General features: G+C 32.1%; 1 protein-coding gene and 1 pseudogene across 6 annotated transcripts in view; both read right to left on the reverse strand.

The window, feature by feature from the left end:
* Window positions 1-12,674, reverse strand: part of LOC126857744 (fatty acid synthase-like) — a 124,538-nt pseudogene extending 111,864 nt beyond the window's left edge.
* LOC126857720 (collagen alpha-1(XVIII) chain) overlaps window positions 1-19,933 on the reverse strand; it is a 296,284-nt gene that overhangs the window by 104,822 nt on the left and 171,529 nt on the right. Inside the window, exon 1 of one of the 6 annotated variants that reach the window (XM_050607421.1) lies at window positions 6,369-6,579. The exons of the other annotated variants lie outside the window; for them this stretch is intronic. Coding sequence (XP_050463378.1) covers window positions 6,369-6,566 — 198 coding nt within the window. The 5' untranslated portion in view covers window positions 6,567-6,579. Of the gene's footprint in view, window positions 1-6,368; window positions 6,580-19,933 lie in introns of those variants that run through there. 6 annotated transcript variants of the gene reach the window in all.

Genomic DNA, 19,933 nt, shown 5'->3' on the forward strand with positions numbered 1-19,933 from the left:
AAACTTTAAATCCGGGGCAAGCTTTTAATTTGCTTTGGGACACGCCGGCAAGTTTTTCAAGCTTAATGTCAAGAACGCGATGTAATTCTCTCGTTTTTTTTAACGCAAAGCCCCGTACGCACGACGTGTAATCCTAAAACACTAGCGCGAAGTTATCAGCAAGACGCGGAAAAATCTCCCCGGAAGGGATCGCGCGCGGGAAAAAAACGTACATACATCAGGAAAACCGATGATTTTGCCGAAACTTTTGAGAACGCCATAGAGTGGCACTGACTTTTTGTAGCGTTAACCCGATTTTTCAGAGTTGGTTAAAAGCGCTCTTCAAAAGTTCCATCCGCCGCAACGCTACAGGAAGCTATCAGAGATGGAAGACGAACTTATCCCGGTCCGAAAGTTTTATGAGCTCTAATGCAGAATAAAGGGATAGTTACCGAAGTTAACCGCGGAACAGCGTTTATTTTAACGCTCAATCTTTACATCCTGTCTTTTCGCGATATTTCTTCGAGCGAGTCCGCGCTTCGTCGATGAATCGTGTTATAAAGTTATCGAGAGAATTTCGTTCCCGTCCGATGTACATCCTGCAACGAAGAAGCAATCCTAACCTAACATAACAATCGGCGGCCGGCGTGAGATCGCCGTTTCTCGGCGCGTAGCCGCCGCGTTTTTCTAATTCGTTTAACGGGACGGCGAAAAGCCGAATTAAAAGCGCAATAAAAGTGAGTTGGGTGCCAGCAGGCAGGATATAAATCGAAGTTAGCCGCGGGTCGATTCTTCGCTTCGTTGTGGAGAGCACTTGCGCCGACGTGAGCTCTGTGCTCTCTCGTTCTCTTTCTTTCTTACCTTCTCTCTCTCCTTCTCGAGTTTAGTAAACGGACTTACTTGAAATTCAATGGACGTTGGCAGGCCGCATAGTCATCCGTTTCTGCCGAAATATCTTTCAGGGGGGAGTTTCGGCATCGTTTCGCTATCGAGCAGCCACGTCTGATATCCAAACGTTTCTCGCTCTCTCGCGCGATTTTATCTAATCATCTATCGAATTAACCGTATGTTGCAGTCGAGATAAATCAATTTCTCAGTTCTCGCGAGATTCGAAATGTTACTCGTCGAAATTCGCGAAACTAAAGAAATAAAGCTCTAATTATATCCTGAAGACGAGCATGGAAGATAAAATTTTACATCTATATTTCAGTTGCATTCAGGTATTATAAATATCTATATCTTTCTATCTAATCATAATAATAATAATTATTATATATATATATTTTTTTATACAAAAAATAATGACTTGTAAATGATTTTTTGCTTTCTTCTTTAGGAATTTAATAAAAGTGAATTATTCCATGATTTAAATAATACTTACACCATTGAAATTATTCAATTTTAACTTTAATACATAATCTACAACTTTTGCAATCACGATTAGCGATAACTTGGCGTGCTAGTATAAACTCGACCGACAGTGAGTTATATAGGATTTGATGCTGAGTGTGTGTTCCTAGGAAAGGAAATATATTTTATGGAAAGTTCCATTTCGTTTCTCTCTAAAGAGATTTGGATTACGATGGGCTGATTCAATGGTAGATCAGAATTCCTTCTACCACTGGCCATTTAGTACATCGTAAAAGTGGAGCCTTATTCTGGATTTGAGTGAGATTTTCCACGCCATCACGATCTCGATAGTATTCATATCACGAACATTTATTGTTTGAGCCTAATTCGCAAAGGAATATTACTAATAATTTCTAAGAATTATTGTAAATTTTTTAAAAATTTACATAAAAGTCATACTATTTTTTTTTAAATAATGTTAATTATATTTCTATACACAAATTCGGGTTTGTATTTGACAGATTCAATATTGATCAAATATAAATCATGTTATCAGAACTATGTGTGAAACGTATCATATGTGTTGTTGGAAAAATTTTATAAAAAATGATTTCAAATTATACGTAACACTTCTTCGATCGTGTTGTTGATACCATCGTTTTGTGTTTCACGTGTTTAGTCTGCGCTGGTGGAAAAATAGCATTATACGGGTACGCCGTAATTTATCAGACTCGTACTTAAACGCGACGATTTTCCGAGCCGTACTTAAGGCAGACAAATTTCTCTGAACATTTCGACGATAAAATAAAAAAAAGAAAAAAATAAAATAAAAGGAACGCACTACGTGCCATGAGATTTAGTTGTTCCTTGGCATGGGAAACCTTCGGTAATGTTTGCAAGAACGTGAATATATTGTCTACCTGACTACATAGGACTTCTAAAGCGATTTGGATTGCCTATTTCAGCTCCATGACTGATATCGCCAAGATTTCGCGGCCATTTCTACGTCAGGACGATTTGTCTTTAGGACGTCCTGATCAAATTCAGGCTTTGTGTTATGAATATACATCGATAAATATCGTATAGTATTTATTATGTCTTATGCCTGTTACTCTGAGAAGGAAATAATCCTCATTAAATATTATTAAAAAAATGCTACGTTAAATATAAAACTGAGTAAGTTCGTAATTTTTAAATTTTTGACATTAAATAACAAAGCTCTGAATTACCTCTAAAAGCGCGAGCTGATTATAAAGCGGAGATATATTTCAAATTGCGTAATTATTTATACAGCAAAATAATAAATCCAAAATACAATGGAAGATTTAACGTATCATAATGCAAGATCATTTAGAATTTGGTGCTACATTTAAATGGGGATTCTGAGACATTCTGTATAAAGATTGCGTTTCATTATCTAAAGCAATTTAGATTATTTGCACTCCGGCATAGAAATTTGTAGAGCCAATTTCTTGAACCACTTGCATCTGAAGCACTTTGAAAATAACCAGTCACCGTGCAATCACATGTCCGCCGTCAATCTAATTGAAACTCCCAACGTTCGTTTCTGCTCGTATTCTCAGTACTTTAATTTCCATCTTTGTCTTCCAAAATATTTCGTGCACTTTTTACTCTCATTTACAAATTAAATTTCCTACAGATGCTTTAGTTCTGGAAATAGTCCTTCAATCAATACGCGTATATCTAAACATCGAACATTCATCTTTGCTAATAGAGAGAATGTGCGAAAATTATCAGACAGACATATAATTTCTGTACATGATATATTAAATGACAAAATAAAATAAATAAATGCTTAATTAAATATTAACAAATATCTAATAAAAATATCTACAAAATGTAACGTAATCTATTAATTGTAACTTGCCAACTTATTGTCATCTTTTTTTCATAACACAATAAATCCTAATCATAAAATTATAAAAAAGAAAATATTTTACACAAAATACATAATTAATATTTGTAAGAAAATTCAAATATATATATATGCTTCATATATAGTTCATATAAATATGCGTATATATATTATTAAACAATGAAAAGTATATTATAAGATTTATAAACAAATATTTTGTATATTATTAATATACAAAAATTATATTAGCTTTATAAAATTTTTCTTTAATTTTTTATAACATTTTTTAATATATATTTTCCTATAAAAATTATAGAGTGGAAAAAAATATCCGAGATCTGATATACTTCTCTGATGACAGTATCGTTCTCAGAATAGAAATAACGTCATCAAATTTTCATTGTCACATTAAGATCCGACGAAATAAGATTTATGGAAATAAGATTGAATCTTTTCACGAAAACATTGATCTGGTTATTCGATATTATCTGCAAATAAATTGCGCCGAATAAGTATATATTTGCTTTTACCTGTCAAAACTTAACGTGCGAGAGAAATATTGAAAATGTTTTGACATTTAAAATGATGTGAAACAAAAATTTGTAAAAGGACAGTTTATTTTTATATCTTAAGTTAGTTTCATATTCGTAAAATTTCATTTAAACTGAATCGATGATGAGATCGCTTGTGTTAAGCCTTTATTATAAAATCCTCTATTATAAAATCTGCAACGCGTTTGATTATCGTTGATTAATGATAAGTAAATACGGAACGCGCGTTTTCAATTTTAATTGTCGCACCGGGATTGCCGAGTCGCTGAATAGTCAGCTGACTCGAAAACCTCGGAACATTTGATAATTACGGGAAGAGCTGCCGCGAATGCACAGTGGAGCAGGAATTTTTAATTAGCAATCACCAACGATTGACATGACTTTTTAATCGGCGACGACGGTTCCACGAGATAATTACCGCCGCAAATCAAATTCTTGAATTTTGACAGTTCTTTATAAATGAAGCATTCTCATTGGCCGCCGCCGGATCGCGTCATTATATATTTCAATCGACTCGCGCCAACTATAAAGCACGTCTTTGTCGAGTAAATAGAACTTTTCCGGTGTGACGTAGCTGCGATACCGGTGCGGTTTACATCGTGTAACATTAATACATATGCATGCATTCAACACGAAGCGGGGCGCGCGCGCGCGCAAACAGGGATGCAAATATGTATCTGTGTATTCGTGCAAATCAATGTATAATTATTATTCATGGCTGATGTACTGCCGGCTAAATATGTAAATTATAAGACCTACTTAAAAGTTTTCCGTCACGACGCATTATTTCGCCGATAAACGGATTATAAACATTCATCGTTTCCAATGAAATATTCGCACCTAACCTAACCGCGCACAAACGACGCTCATTCTCGCAATCTCGCGCGCGTATCTTCCCCCCTCCTCCACTCCCCCCCTCCACTCCCCCTCTCTCTTTTCGATAAACATCGGCGAACTGCAAATATGTTCACCCGTGCCCGATGCCGTCCTCCGATGGGAGTCGGGCTAAATTTATTCCCGGCGCGGCGTAGTCGATAACGGCGACGTTAATTTCGTTTATTTACAGGCGTTGCGCTTCTCGGGGCCCCGGTGATTCAGGGCACCTCGGAGCAATTCGCGGTTCACGTCGAATAATATTAATATGCATGAGAAGATGAGCGTAAAGCGCATCCTCACGCGTGGCGTGGAGGACATGGAGCATTCCCGCGATCCTGTATATAAGCGCGAGTATGTTGGACGATAATACCCGCGCGCAGGGCCCCGGCAATGTCGAAAATTGCATCTTGGAATAGGTGCATCCAATCAAGCTGGATGCGAATACGTTAACTTAATTATAGCAAACGGCGGGAAGGGGCGAGGGGGAGGGGGAAGGGGAGGGAAGAGGGGAAGAGCTGAATTTCAGAAACTTAGCGCGATATTATTTCATGGTGGAGGTGGGATAAATCTTTGATGCGTGTATCTCGAGAAACGCATAAATTAGTCGCAAGCTTTCGCGAGAATTTAGAATCAATCCTCTTCCGTAAAAATTGAGTGACTTTTATATAAAGTGGTCCATAATAAGCGAAAGCAGACTGAATGGAAGTATTCCTTGAAAAAAAGATAAGAAGTGATTTTGGACGAGGATCTAATCAAAATGCCATCTTCTTTTTTGCTGCGACTTTTAAAATTTTGGCATTAAATGTTAATGGAATCTTAAATTGAGAATCTAAATTTTAACGTCTTGAATTAACTGTCAAACAAGATTAGATCATCAGTTTGTACATGCCCAAGATGTGGTTATTCTCTAAACTTTTCCTTGTTTGATATGTAATACTTACATCAAATAATAGTAATTTAAGAATATGAGAGAAGCAATTTTATGAGGAAAAATTATTTATTATTATTTTAAGTCTTTAGTTTTACATCAAAGACATTCAATTTTCGTCAAGAGATTGACTGAAAATTCTTACGAAGGCAAAATCCATGTACCAAACATCTTACATAAAAGGAAACAAGCACTTTACTATCTCAGAATTGAATTTCTAAAGCTTTTTCGAAAAAAAATTATGAGTAATTTTTTGTGCCATTTATGTGGTAGTAATAATATCTAAATACAAATATTCAGTATATGTACATATTCACAATTATGATAAAAATGTAATACATCTGTCAAATATTTGTTATGTGAATGACTATTTAATTAGATTATTGGAAAAGGATAAATATAACACACTTGATTTTTCTATTCAAAGAACGAAGAATTTTTAAACGCATCTAACTCAATATAATTATAGAAATGACATCTGATTCATTTTCTATAAAAGCCGTCCATTTTATAGTGAATTTTTCTATTATTATAAAATTGTGTTAATTGCCAATTTATATTCGCAAATACGATAAAAATCCCTTAACCTTAATTATTCCATTGCAAAGGCATTTAAAAGAAATGATTTCAATCATTTCTCGCAAAATAAAGAATATAGGTTGCATGAAAAATATAGACTAGCTATATTATTTTCGAAAGACCGAGACAGCGATCGAGCAATGTAAAAAAAATTAAATAAAACATAACTCAAACTCTGTCGCTCCTATGGTCGTGGCTCACAAGTATGGTCAATCTACTCTTTACTCACGTGTTGCATGGCGGCATACCCGGTGATCTGCTGGAGCTTACTGCTGACCATTTTCGTTCCCGTGCCACTACTAGTCTTCTCGCTCTTTCCGCTCCAGATACCGATCACGCCCGTTATAATGAGAGCCACTAGTGTGATGATGCCGATCAGTAGGGACAGTGTGACGATTTTGCTGCGGGGCGATATTACCATCGCCATCTTTCTCCCTTCTTTTTTTTTTTTTTCTTGAACGTCCACCGCGATCACTCGCGCTTTCCGTGAACGAAGTTCGAAATAGAAATTTACACTCAACAGACAACGCTATCCATCCCCGGTGGGATGGATCGAAAAAACATGGATATATGTATCTATGTATATATATATCTATGTATATATGAATAGCTTTTCTTCTCCTCGGTGATGCGAAACGTTGCGGGCGGAGAGGATCGAGGATTTAAATATATATGTATATATAATTTCTCCTCGTCGCGATCCTCCGCGATCATTATAACTTTATCACTTCCTCGCACTCGAATATCGACGACGATGGCGAGGGTGGCGACATGTCGGATGAATCCTCGTGTGTCATTCTCGAAGCCGCTCGTCTCCTCGAAGAAGCGAGAGATTAATTAAGGAACCGCTGAGCGCGACAATAGGACGCAACGTGTTCCGGCATCACTTCCCCGCTTATTCGCATCCGGACGACTCGACTCGGACTTGGCGTGGATGATTCTGCGCCAGGTGTCTCGGGAGATCGTTGTACGTTCCGGGGTAGCGATTTCCGGATCGAGAAGAAGGATCCCAAGCGTCTCTCACGTACTCGATTCGAATGAGCTCGCCGACGCTTTCAGTTCCACGGACAATTTTAAGAACGTGCCCTCGTCGTCCCTCGAGGATCCTCTCTCGGGTGGAGTCGCCTTCGCCGACGATTCTTTTAGACGCCAAGACCCGATGGATGCACCCGCATGGATCAACAAGTTCAACGCGGATGCGCACACGCTTACGCTAGCTCGCAATAACAAGGACTCGCGATAAATTTGTCTGAATAATCAACAATGAAGTTCTCCGGGAGATGTTTCAGTCCCCCAGAGGTATATATAACTCCGGCGACGATATTTCTCTGCAGGGATGCATATAATGAGGGCACGAGGTGGAACGGAGCGCGGGGTCGAAGACGCAACTTCTTGTTTCTCGAGTTTCTTTCAATCCACCCCATGCCCTCGTTCCCTACATCTCTTTCTTCCGTTTCATCCCCCTCTATCTCTCTCTCTCTTTCTTTCTCTTGTCCCTTTTATCCTCTTTCGTTCTATCTTTCGCTTTCCGTATTCCCTTCGCGCTTGGAAGACGAACTTTGAAGGCCTTTAAATGTCGAGGGAACTTATCGCGGTTTACATCGCGGAAATAATGACTCTACGGCTTCTATATTACAACGATCTCACGGCTGCATATTAAATATGTTGGTTTATCAACGCTATTATCACAAGTCAGGTGAAATTTCTGATAAATATGGAAGATGCTTTGATTATTCAAAGTATCGCGACGATAAATAAAGAAATAGCAGCGTTTAATCTTATATTATCTATCTCTTGATGCAAGACAGGAAATATACAGGGTGATTCTAAATAAATGCAAAAAATTTTAGATCATATATTTTTGTTGAGAATTAAGGGGGATCTTTCATATAAACTATATTCCTATATATCCTTTTATATTTTTTTCCTGAGGAGTTACACTCTTCCAAAAGGGAGGTGAGAATTAGGTTTTTATTTTTTTTCTCAAATTTTGGACAAGTTAAAACAATGAAATTTGATAGACATTTTCCTAGTAAAAAGGATACTTATTAATAGTTTTTAAATCATCTCATATCGTTATAAGGGGATGAAATTAGCAAACCCCTATTCAATTTTTTATTAGAACTTTTGAACGAGCTAGAATGTAATTATCTAAAAATATGCGTTAAAAAGCTTGATTTCTCTAGGAACTTTTCTTTTACTTTTTTTGCAAAATCAATAGTTTTTAAGAAAAAAAATAAATTACATTATCATGCTCAGCATGATGCTAAATAGCAGAATTTGAGTTACGAAAAGTTGAATTTTAGAATAAAAAGAAGCAAACAAAACAGAATTGTAGTAAATGTTGAAAAAAAATGGATCAAAAGTTAACATAAAATTATAATAAAAAAAAAACCTAATTTTCACTTTCCTTCTTGGAGAAATGTAACTTCTCAGAGAAGGAGATAGAAGTATGTATATGACCCTCCTTAACTTTCAGCAAAAAAAATCATCTACTAAAATTTTTCGCATTTATTTAGAATCACCCTGTAGAGAGCATCCTAGAATTTTGCTATTTTTTCTTCCTCCTCCACCCCTGCACCTACTTCTTCCTCCTCGTGGTTAAACTTTATTTAGAAAAAAAAAAGAGATAAAGTACCTTAATTAATAATTTGTTATTTTGGAAATGTCTTGTTTTCGCCTGCGGTCGAATTGACATCCACATAAATTAACGCAACGTAGGAGCATCGAGTTGAGTGTCGAGATCTTAAACACAAATTTCAATTTCACCGAGTTGTGGCACGCGGCAAAGTTATTTCCATTCCACCCATTCCATTTCCAGCCCTCCTCGGTAACGCTATTTTCATTTTATGCAAGCGACGCAGTGTCGTCTGTCTACATTGTCGGTTTGTGCAACACCGGTAATAGACGCGAATGCAAGCACAGCCTATTTGATCGAGAGGAACGCTAATGAAAACGAAGAAACGAAGTCATCGATTTAAATCCATTAATAAAATTATTGGGATTTTTCGATAGTTTTTACCGTCACAAAAATATTTAAATTGCACTCATAATAATTTAATAACATGAATATATTTTCTCCAATGCGGTACTAATAAAAGAATTCCTTTTTTTTTAAAAAAAAGAGAAAGAGGAAAATATATGGGTAATCAAAAATTATAATTTTTAAAATCATTTATATTTTATGAAAAAGAAGAATTAAATTTTTTGATTAATGGTACTTTCTTTCGAAAAAGTAGATTTTATCAGAAAATAATAAACATAGTTGTGAATCATAAGCATAATTATTGTTGCTTTTTTCTACAAGATTTCGATGATAATTAGCAGAATAAATGAGATGGTATTCACATTTGTAAATGTATATCAAATTAATTATCTTTTTAATGAATAAGTGAATAAATACAATGATTTATTTAAAATTCCCTTATCGTCTCAATATAATTATTAATCATAACATAACATCATAACATAATCGAATTGATTAACGGAATTGATAATGAATGAAATTATTTTTTTGAAAATTTTTTAGCTTGATAATAAATTATTTAATTATTAAATAATTAAATAATTTTAATTATTTAATTATTAAATAATTTAATAATTTTTGATAACATTTTTCTCCTCGTGGAAAAAATCATAAATTTTATATTATTATCGAAGAATTTTAAAAGCTGTTGCTATTTCTCTTGTGAGAAAATCCTTTTGAGATTGCAGCATAATAGAACGTCTTCGTGGAATACCGTGAGCACATAATTTTGCGTAGGCGAGGAAAAACCGTGAATTATTTAATACGCTCGTCTGAATAACACTTTTTTATACTTTATTTCTAGGGAATAGAAAATCTCACATTGGATAGCCTGTGCCATTTAAGTTTCAAAAGCATCATGTGTTAATTTGCCGAATAAAATCCGCTCAAGAGATAATTATCACGTAGTAATATAGGATATGGAGGCCGGATTCACGCTAACGTGCCGTTACGAAAAAATAATTACAACGAATGAGAGATAGAATGCATTAACGTCGTGTCATACCGCGGGCGATGCGTTAGAAAATTCATTCAGATTGCGCATGCGCCTCTCGACTATTTCGCGCGCATAAAATCATTAGCGACTGGTGAATTTTTAAAGTTGTTTTTACGATGCGTTTTTTGAGAAATTCGTATTTCAAATATACTCTCTACATAAGGAAAAATAATTAAAAGAGGATACGATAACATTGTACATGTATGTATATGTCCTATATATATTTTTGTTCGTCGGATATATGCCAGAGGTAAAAAAGAACTATTTAAACAATCTTTACACATCTCCAGCATATTTTTAAAAACCACCATGACAGAAATATACCTGGGGAACGTTTTCATTCAGGGGAAGGGATCGTAGATTCCGGGAACAAAGCTTGAAAGATGGAATATCTAATCAGTTCGAAGAAGAAGTATGTAAACGGAGCGCCGGTGCTTCATTTAGAATATGACGCTTACGATCTACGCGATTCTTACAGACGGTAAATGTCCTTTTCGCGGTACAGACTTTGCCAGTTTCCATTCCCGCCGTTTTTTATCATTCCGCAAACGTAATTCGAGAAATTTCTTTGCGCTTACTTTTTTTACAGTTTGCTTGACGTTTGCAAGAAAAATTCCTGTCTCTATCTGTCTTCTTTATTTCCTCAAGAAAAATTTCAAGAGAGCTAAAGCGATCTTTTAATTAAGTGATCTTGCGAATTTTATAATACACTCGTATCTAAATACTCGTCGCTTTATTCTCGCGGAAATATTCGTTTACTTACGGTTTTGTGCGATTTCACATTAATTATTGTATATTATCCATAAAAAATATATTAGTAATATTATTGTTTTTATTTTATTATTATTTATATTTCTATCAATAATAATTATGATTTAAAATCGATTTTTTTAGTTATTTATTTCTATATATTGTTCATATTTAGAAAATTTTAATTTTGTGTGCATAATTTTGTGTGTATATGTGTCTCTATAATGAAGCAAAATGTATCTTTAAACATTTTGCTTCATTATAGAGGAAATCTTGTTTTCGTGACAAAATTTTTTTTTCCAGTTTTCTATGCTAATGTGTTTAGAATGTCTCAGAACGTCAAAAAATAATATTAAAAAAAAATATATGTATGTATGTACGGAATAATGTATATTGTACAACTTTTAACTTCCGTGATTTTTGAGATGCTAAATTTTTTTTTTAAATGAATAAATTTTTTTTTTAAATAAATTATCATTAAAGAATAGTTGGTATTAAATTTGGTGAAAATCAATAAAAGAGTTCATTTTTTATAAAGTTTTGATTTTTTTGAGAAATGTTTGTATACGCTCTAACTTTTGCAAATTTTTACATATCGGGTTAAGTTAGGTTAGATCAGGTTAGGTTAGGTTAAATTTTTTTTATGTAAATAAAATATCATTAAAGAATGGTCGTTATTGAATTTGGTGAGAAAAGGATTCATTTTTTATAAAATTTTTAATTCTAATTCGCATTATGTTCATTATGTTTCTTGCGACAATGGTTTCTTTTGTGTTCTGGTTTTCTCTCTTGGCGCTTTGCACATAATATAACATTAACTTGATGGAGCCTAAAGTATCAATTGTTTAAAAGAAGCGAAATAAAACGAGATAATATTCTTATCCAGATCGCCGACTAGATAGATAGTCTTGATTGAAAAAGTTGGAAGGTTGTGTATGAAGGGACGGTCACTATGTCAAGTGCCAAGAAAAATTACCTAGTTTTGCCCTGCTCTCTTTCCTTTTCATGGCAACTTCTCGCCACAAATAGTTTTGTTATATCTATTTTGTGTTTGTCGCTTTTATTCTTCTTTTACAACCGACTCTTATCACTTCATTGCTCCATTTCTACTACGAAAAGAAAACATTGCCTTCTGGGAAACTCGGAAATTCAATTTTCTGTGCCGTTTACGATACTTGAAATGTTTCTCAAAGAGATGTTAGGCATTTTTCAAAATATGTGTATGTGTTATAAATATATACATATATTCTTAAATTTTCACACACATATACACATATTTGACATTTACCGAAACGCAATATAGTGTTATTTCTTTGATATTATAATATATTAATTATAATAAAATAAAATTTCCTAAATATGAACAATATATATAAATAAATAACTAAAAAAATCGATTTTAAATCATAATTATTATTAATAGAAATATAAATAATAATAAAATAAAAACAATAATATTACTAATATATAGTGTAAACTTATAAATTTAATTTAAAGTTATGTATATTTTTTATTTCTCATTTGACGCTTATGTCAATTTATGTATAAGATTCAAGAATACAGCTTTTTTCATAAAATTTATATTTTAATTGAACTGAACGCGATAGTTTGACGCTTTGTTATACTAAATAAAACGTACTAAATTATTATATTATTAAGAATACATTAATAATAAAAAAAAGATTTTTCTATTATATTAACAAAAAGTTTCTATTATATTAATGAAAAATTGAAAGAAAAGTTTAACGTGACTTGAAATTTAAAAATTATCATTGTAAGAAGAAATGATATAAACAGAAGGAAATTTTAATAAAGATCGTATTATTCTCTGCACAAATCACGGAGTTGCTTTTATACGTGACATGAAGTTCTGTTCATCCATTCTATATCTGCAAGCATGAAACGAGACATTTCGTCCTAATGCCTTTTTCTCCACGAAAATACTAGTACTTTCCAGATTTTCGTAATATATGAAAAGACATAAAAAAAAGAAAATCTTTATAAGAAATAAATATATTACTTTTCTTCTACGTGTGCGTATCTATATGTTTTGTCTCTGATATACTCGCAGTTCTGCATTTTCGCAGAAAAAAAATTACAGCACTCTATTTATCCTATCCTATACAAGCTTGTCGCAAAAATAATTATTAAAGTGATGTCGCAGATTTTTTTCAGGAATATTACACTCATTAGTTTGTAAAAAGTGTTTCATTTCTTGATTCTTGGTACGAGAAAATTATTTTCCATATTCAAGAGAGGGAGAAAAACTGCACGTTTTTTATGCGTTTACCAGTTTTTGTCATCACTGTTGCAAATAATCTTAATCATTTTTTAATTACATTCTTTCATTATTCTGTTGCAATTTCGAATTATATTGTCACAGTGAACACGTTTCAAATGCAAACTGGTTAAGGTTTTAACTATTAAAGGTAATGTATAAATAATTTTGTTTATAAAAACATTTAATATTTAATAGGTAATATAAATTGTTATATACATATATGTATTCCATAAGAACGATATAATTGCTAATAATAAAAAAAATATAATTTCAAAAGATTAATTAAAAATTCGTATTTAAAATATATAATATTTAAACTATTTTTATGATTTTATGCATGTATGTGCACATTGATAAATTAAATATTTTTTATGTATTATTTCAAATATTATTCTTAAAAAAATTAGATTAATGAGATAATAAGAAAAATGATTAAAAACACATTAGATGATAAGTCAAATACACGTTTCTCTATACCTTTTTTTACCATTCATTCTATCATATTTTACCATAAATTATTTACAACAACGATTAATATAATTTAAACATGAACAAAAACGGATCGAAGAGACATAAAAGAGAATAAATAAAAAATGAATAGAATTATACACCATTTCTGTAAATATAATATTTACATATTGTGCTCTGCAAATACGTATATAATGAGAGAAATAATTATAATTAATTATTTGTGAAGTCTGTAAAAAAGAAATGGAAATTTAAAATATTTTTAATTTAAATTGAAATCAATATTCAATATTATTTTATAAGAGTTTCAATTATTATATAAATAGATATTATCATATTAACCATTTAAAAATTCAATAGAAGAGACAAAATTTATGTAAATATTTTTACTTTTTATTTTAAATACACTGTGTTTAACCATCTTGTTAAGTCTATAAAATTTTAATAATAGAAACATTGCAATAATTCGTATATATTATATGTTTTAATTACAATTTACTTTTACTAATTTTTGCATATATTAGAAAGAAAGAAAAGTATATGCGTGTATATATATGTGAATACACATATAATACATTGATAATAATCAAAATTGATCAAAACCAAATTATAAAGGAGAATATGAGCCAACGTTTCTATAAATGGCAGAGATAAAATATTTCTCCTTGCTCGCATTTCAACTAATATGTTTGTATATGTGTGTATAAAATCGTTTAAAATATAAAGAAAACGAAGCTTATAAATAACAAATATTCGACACTTGACGTAGAGGAAATTAATAAAGAACTGAATACATACGATCTTGTTGCCAAGTAACAAGATAAAATTGTAAGATATTATTTATGTGAAATAAATATTGGAGTCAATCAATCAATGCGCGCACATTATTTCAGTTCTCTTACAAATATTTCGCAAGACATTTCGCGTGAATAACAGCACGATGATTTTATTTTAACTATATTATACGACGCAAAAGAATGCACTCTTTCAAGATACGAGCGGTAGTGGAGACGTCGGAGCGCGGGCTTCACTTTTAATAAATTTATCCTGTGGACGTGCAAAGAGAAAAATGCAGAAGAGGAAAGAGGGGAAAAGGGCGGGAGAGTAATTTTCAGTGTGGTATGCGCCGGCATATCGACTTCCCTATTTACTCGGAAGGGCGAATAGGCGCGAGATGCGGATTCTCTCTCGCATTTACGCGAATCAAGGCGCTATCACACCAATTCGGTCGCCTCGGCAGCCACCTTCACAGGCGCGCTAGTCCCATAAAGGGAGTTTAAATTTCCCGCGTTCTCCCTCCTCATCGCTTTCCTACTCGTATTGGTGGCCAATCGGAACGATCCTTACTTCGTAAGTGTACCCATGTGATATCACGGTCGTAACCGGATATTCACACGTACCCTCATTCGGTATTCTCGAAAACTCGCCCTTTATATACCCTCCCGATGGCGACCGAGGGCAATTTAAAGCTTTTGCAAAAGTTATTTTTATGGCCGAACGAGTGACATTATTAGAAGAGAGTGTCATTCGATTAACCGCCATTTATTATCACGCGAGCAAATTACATTTATATTGGGGGTTGTTATCATACTTGATTTTCCGTTGTTACTGGCAATAACGATAATATTTTGGTAATGGTATGTTATGGTTTATAAATGGTAAACGTAAAATCATATCGTTGAGTGATGAGAAGTGACTAAAGAGTCATTGAACGACATCAAATTCGGAGTCGCAGTAAATGCTTATGTCCTATAATCACAAATTTGAACAACAATTGGCTTCATTCGTTTATTAAATGGTCGAATTGGATAATGAATCAATCGTAACGAGTGATTACGAGATTAATAAAATAAATCCAAACTTCATCGTATTCATGTTGGAAATTAATACAATATTTAATTTTATTATCAGAGAAATATCAAACTTGTACTCTATAATAAAAATGCTAAATGAAAAGACATTTGGCCGGATGACAAAACGAAATAATTATGTCGGTTAACGTCCGTTTTAATTAGAGCAGCGACAACGCTCGCAGAAGACGTCAGCAAATTCGCACGGTCTACAAGCGAGAACTTTTTTGAACACGAACCGTTTCTGCCGATTTTACGTCAGGCCGGATAAAAATTTCCAGCCGAGCTAGTGGTGTGTGCGGCTCATTCTTTCTCAATTAATTCTGAAAACTTATCTCGGCCACGTTCTGTGAGAGATTCGAGTAATTAAATCAGTATCGTCGCTAATTGCATTTTGGGTATAAAAAGAAAAACCAATTCTCTGGCCACATGTAAGAACGACTAATTTAATAGTATAATTGCACACGATTCTATATGATGATTATTTTAGCTTGTGATAAATGTATGTATTTTTCAATCAATTTTTTTTTCAACACAAATGTATCCGATATTATAATATTTAATATTGTATATATTATAATCGCGCAATTTTTCTTTGATCTAATTTTCTGCGCTCCAGCACAAGCCGATCTGTAACATTTAAACGCAAATGCATCGTATAAACTCTTTCAATAAACTAACTGAAGTAGTAATATTGAGCAGCTGTACTATCCGTTATTTCAGATACAAGATTGGTTAGTTAGGTGGTGAAATTAAATAGCAATCCGGATTTAACTTGAAACTTACGTAATTACGACGTCTCAATGTGCTTTCATCAAAGGCGAAGTACGGGAAACTTTGATAAAAAATTAATTAAAAGAGAGCGAGAAGATATTGCGGATTACCGAAAGATCAAAAGCTTGATTTGCAGCTTCAATGGCAAACGTGATTTTAATAATTCATTGAAAGTCGATATAATTACCTGCTAATCACGCTAACAAACATTTAGTCATTATCACTACTGATGATCAAATTTATAATCTCAAATAAATGAGATGAGTTGGTGGCCCGAATGCTAATAATATTGATGGCATTTATGTAACATTTCAACAGTATTTGCCTAACTAACGAGCGAGTAATACTTTCAGTGGCAAATCGATTATAAAAATCTATTTTGAATCATACGCGCGTACAAACACACACATATATGTACACATGGATTTAATTTAATGATATTTTAATGATTCAAAATTACAACTGAATTATGAAATCACATTGCGCGTTTATTTTTGTTACATATTCAAATGCATATTTATTTTGTGTGAAAAAAGTACTTAAGGATGTTCTAGATGTACAATAGTAGCAAAAAATTGTCAAAATTAAAAAGAAAACATGTTTCTTATGTTTATACTGTTTGAAAAATTAAAAAAATAAATTCGGGTTATGAAGAAAATTAAAGTATCACAAAATAATATGGATTTTGACATCTTTGTAAAAGAAAATAGTTGTAATTAATATTTTTCCTAATTTAGAGCAAACACTTTTGATCGTGAATATCCTCTGAAATCAACTGCAAAAAACAATGAAAAACGAGTAATTTGCAGAAAGAGAAAAAGAGACAGATAATATCTTTCTACAATTTTTAGTAAATAACTTTTAAACGAATTAGTGGATCTAAATCAAGTTTTGCACAAATATTTATTAGAATTTCCTCAATATATGTGAAAATTTTTATTTCATTGGTAATATTTTTTCTTTGTCAAATTTGTCAATAAATTCTACAATAGGCGATTTTTCATAGGAATCAATAGTAACTTTAAATTTAAATAACTTCCAAATCATTAAGAGAATTATGCTTAGTTTTTGCACAAATATTCAGAAAAAATAGTAGAACAATCTATGAAATTTTAATGCTTTTGTTAGTATTTCGATATATGTCACATACATCCTTAAGTTTTTTCATTTATAATTTCTCAGATAAAAAATATATTATTTTCATCTTTCTTAGAATAATTCATTTAAATCAGTTATCTTGATTTTAGCATCAATAATTTTAAAAATTATTAAGTATATATATCTGTTGCATTATTTAATAAGTAAAATTTTATCGTACAAAAAATTGAACAGAGCAAAAATATAAATTTACTTAATTTTCACACACACATACGTACATAATGAGTTTAATTTAATGATGTTTTAATTTTTAATGATCCAAAATCACAATTTAATTATGAAATCACATTGCGCGTTTATTTTTATTACTCGTTTAGATATATATTTATTTCATGTAAAAAAATATTTAAGTTTTTTTGTTTCTAATTTCTCAGATAAAAAATATATTATTTCCATCTTTCTCAGAATAATTCATTTAAACCAGCTATCTTGAGTTTTGCATCAATAATTTTTTAAATTATTAAATATATATATATCTATTATTTGGTAAATAAATTTTTTTGTACAAAAAATTGAACAAAGCAATAATATAAATATAAATTTGTTTAATCCATATTATATAAAATATTAAAATATTAAAATATTAAAATATTAATTCATGTTATAGTCTTTTTCGTACACATACAAGTCTGATAAATATTTAAATTTCGAATAATGGGCGAGAGAGGGTGAATCCGGTTATTTAACATAAATATACACATATACGTTAAGTTATTTTTACTAAAAAATCCATTCTCGTGACGTATGATTTGTAGCAACACAATATGCATTAGTTAACTTCGGACATGAAAGTCCGATATTCCGCGATCGTCAGACAAATCACCAACTTTTTTTAGGATCTCAGGCACATTTTGTTCATCACGTTCAGAATCAAAATTCGCGCTCCATCATTCTTGTCTTTTTACCGGGATATTTTCTCACTGCGATCTTCCTCTATCTTTTTTTTTTGCTATCTCCTCTCTCTCTCTCGAGAGAGAAGCCATCGCCGTGACGTGCCGCCGCGGAAATTGAACAGCTCGAACGAGCAGCATCGCGCTGGTGTCATCGAAAAAACATCATGCGAGATTGGAAAGGCATTTTTGAGTTCAGCTTTTTTTGGAAACCACTGGTCAATTCGATCACGATGAAAAAAATGTGTTAGATTGGGTCGTAACAAGTTTCGACTGTCCTTTTTTTTATTAGCGAATAAGTGTTCCTTATAAATCGGTTAATGTGTTAATCTATTATTGAACAATTAAACTATTTCAATCAAAAGATTAGATATATTTCAAACACACAGAACATAAAATTTATATCAACATACAATTGTCAAAAAATCGGTACGTATCAATAAATTATTAATTAACAATAAGTAATCTCTTTTTGTAGGGATTTATTTCTGCGATTATATAGGATAATATTATTATTTCCATTAGCAAGTAAGAGCGAAATTATTCAACAATATTTTTTAATCGATCATATACTAAATATTCGTTGATATGTGACATATTTGTTGATAAATTGGAACGCGAGAATTAATCAACCTAAATACTCGATTTGATGTATTAAATTTTCATATATCAAATTAAAGTATATAACATAAATAAAAACCTGCAGTACAACAAACTTAATTTATTTAAAATTTAACTGCAAGATTTAATTTCAAGAATTGATTGCAAAAAAAATTATTTTTGTTAATTATTTCGTTTTATGTGACAAGAAAATAAAATAAATTATTGCCAATCTAACGTAAACGTGTACTAAAAAAAAATGAGTCTTACAGTTTGTATAACATTAGAACATGAATGCGCATTGATCGATTGGAACTGAGAGCGGCATCGCGTTTCAATTTTTGCCGAAACAAAACCTCAGCGTCGGTTACAACTTGGGAAAGCCATCGGTTACAGCCTGCTGTTTCCGACGTAAAGTACTTTTCGACATGTATGCGATTCAGCGACCTGCAACTTTGAAATGGCTACGAGCGCAGCAACCTTCTCCGTGTGCGGTTCTGCAGCCTTCAGCGTGTTGCATTGTACGAGACACGCGTTGTGTGACATATGTCACAAATCTGCTGATTTCATCGCGATCTGCTTAATTCGATAAAAATAAATTTCTCTCATATTGCTTAATCATATCGCATTCCCTTCATTGCTTATTTGATGCGTTCCAGTCATCATAATAATAATTACAAAAATTTTTAAAAGTCCTAATTAAAAATGTGAAAAAAACCACGTTTCTTTTCATTGAAAAAAAAACACATTTGTTTTATTTTTTCATTATTTCTTAGAATATAATATTATTTTTATTAATATAATGAAAAAGACTAAATTTCTTATATTTTTAATTTATTCTTTTTCGAAAGTAATTTTAATGGATTAATTAAAATAACATTTGCAGCAAATTATTTTAAACTGGATTCGGATAATTTTCAATTAGATACATAACTATATGTATCTATCTTATGTAGCTAATTGGAATGCGAGCTACATTTAAAATAATAATGGTTAATTTA

This window comes from Cataglyphis hispanica, chromosome 22, assembly GCF_021464435.1.
Source record: "Cataglyphis hispanica isolate Lineage 1 chromosome 22, ULB_Chis1_1.0, whole genome shotgun sequence".
NCBI classification, from domain to species: domain Eukaryota; kingdom Metazoa; phylum Arthropoda; class Insecta; order Hymenoptera; family Formicidae; genus Cataglyphis; species Cataglyphis hispanica.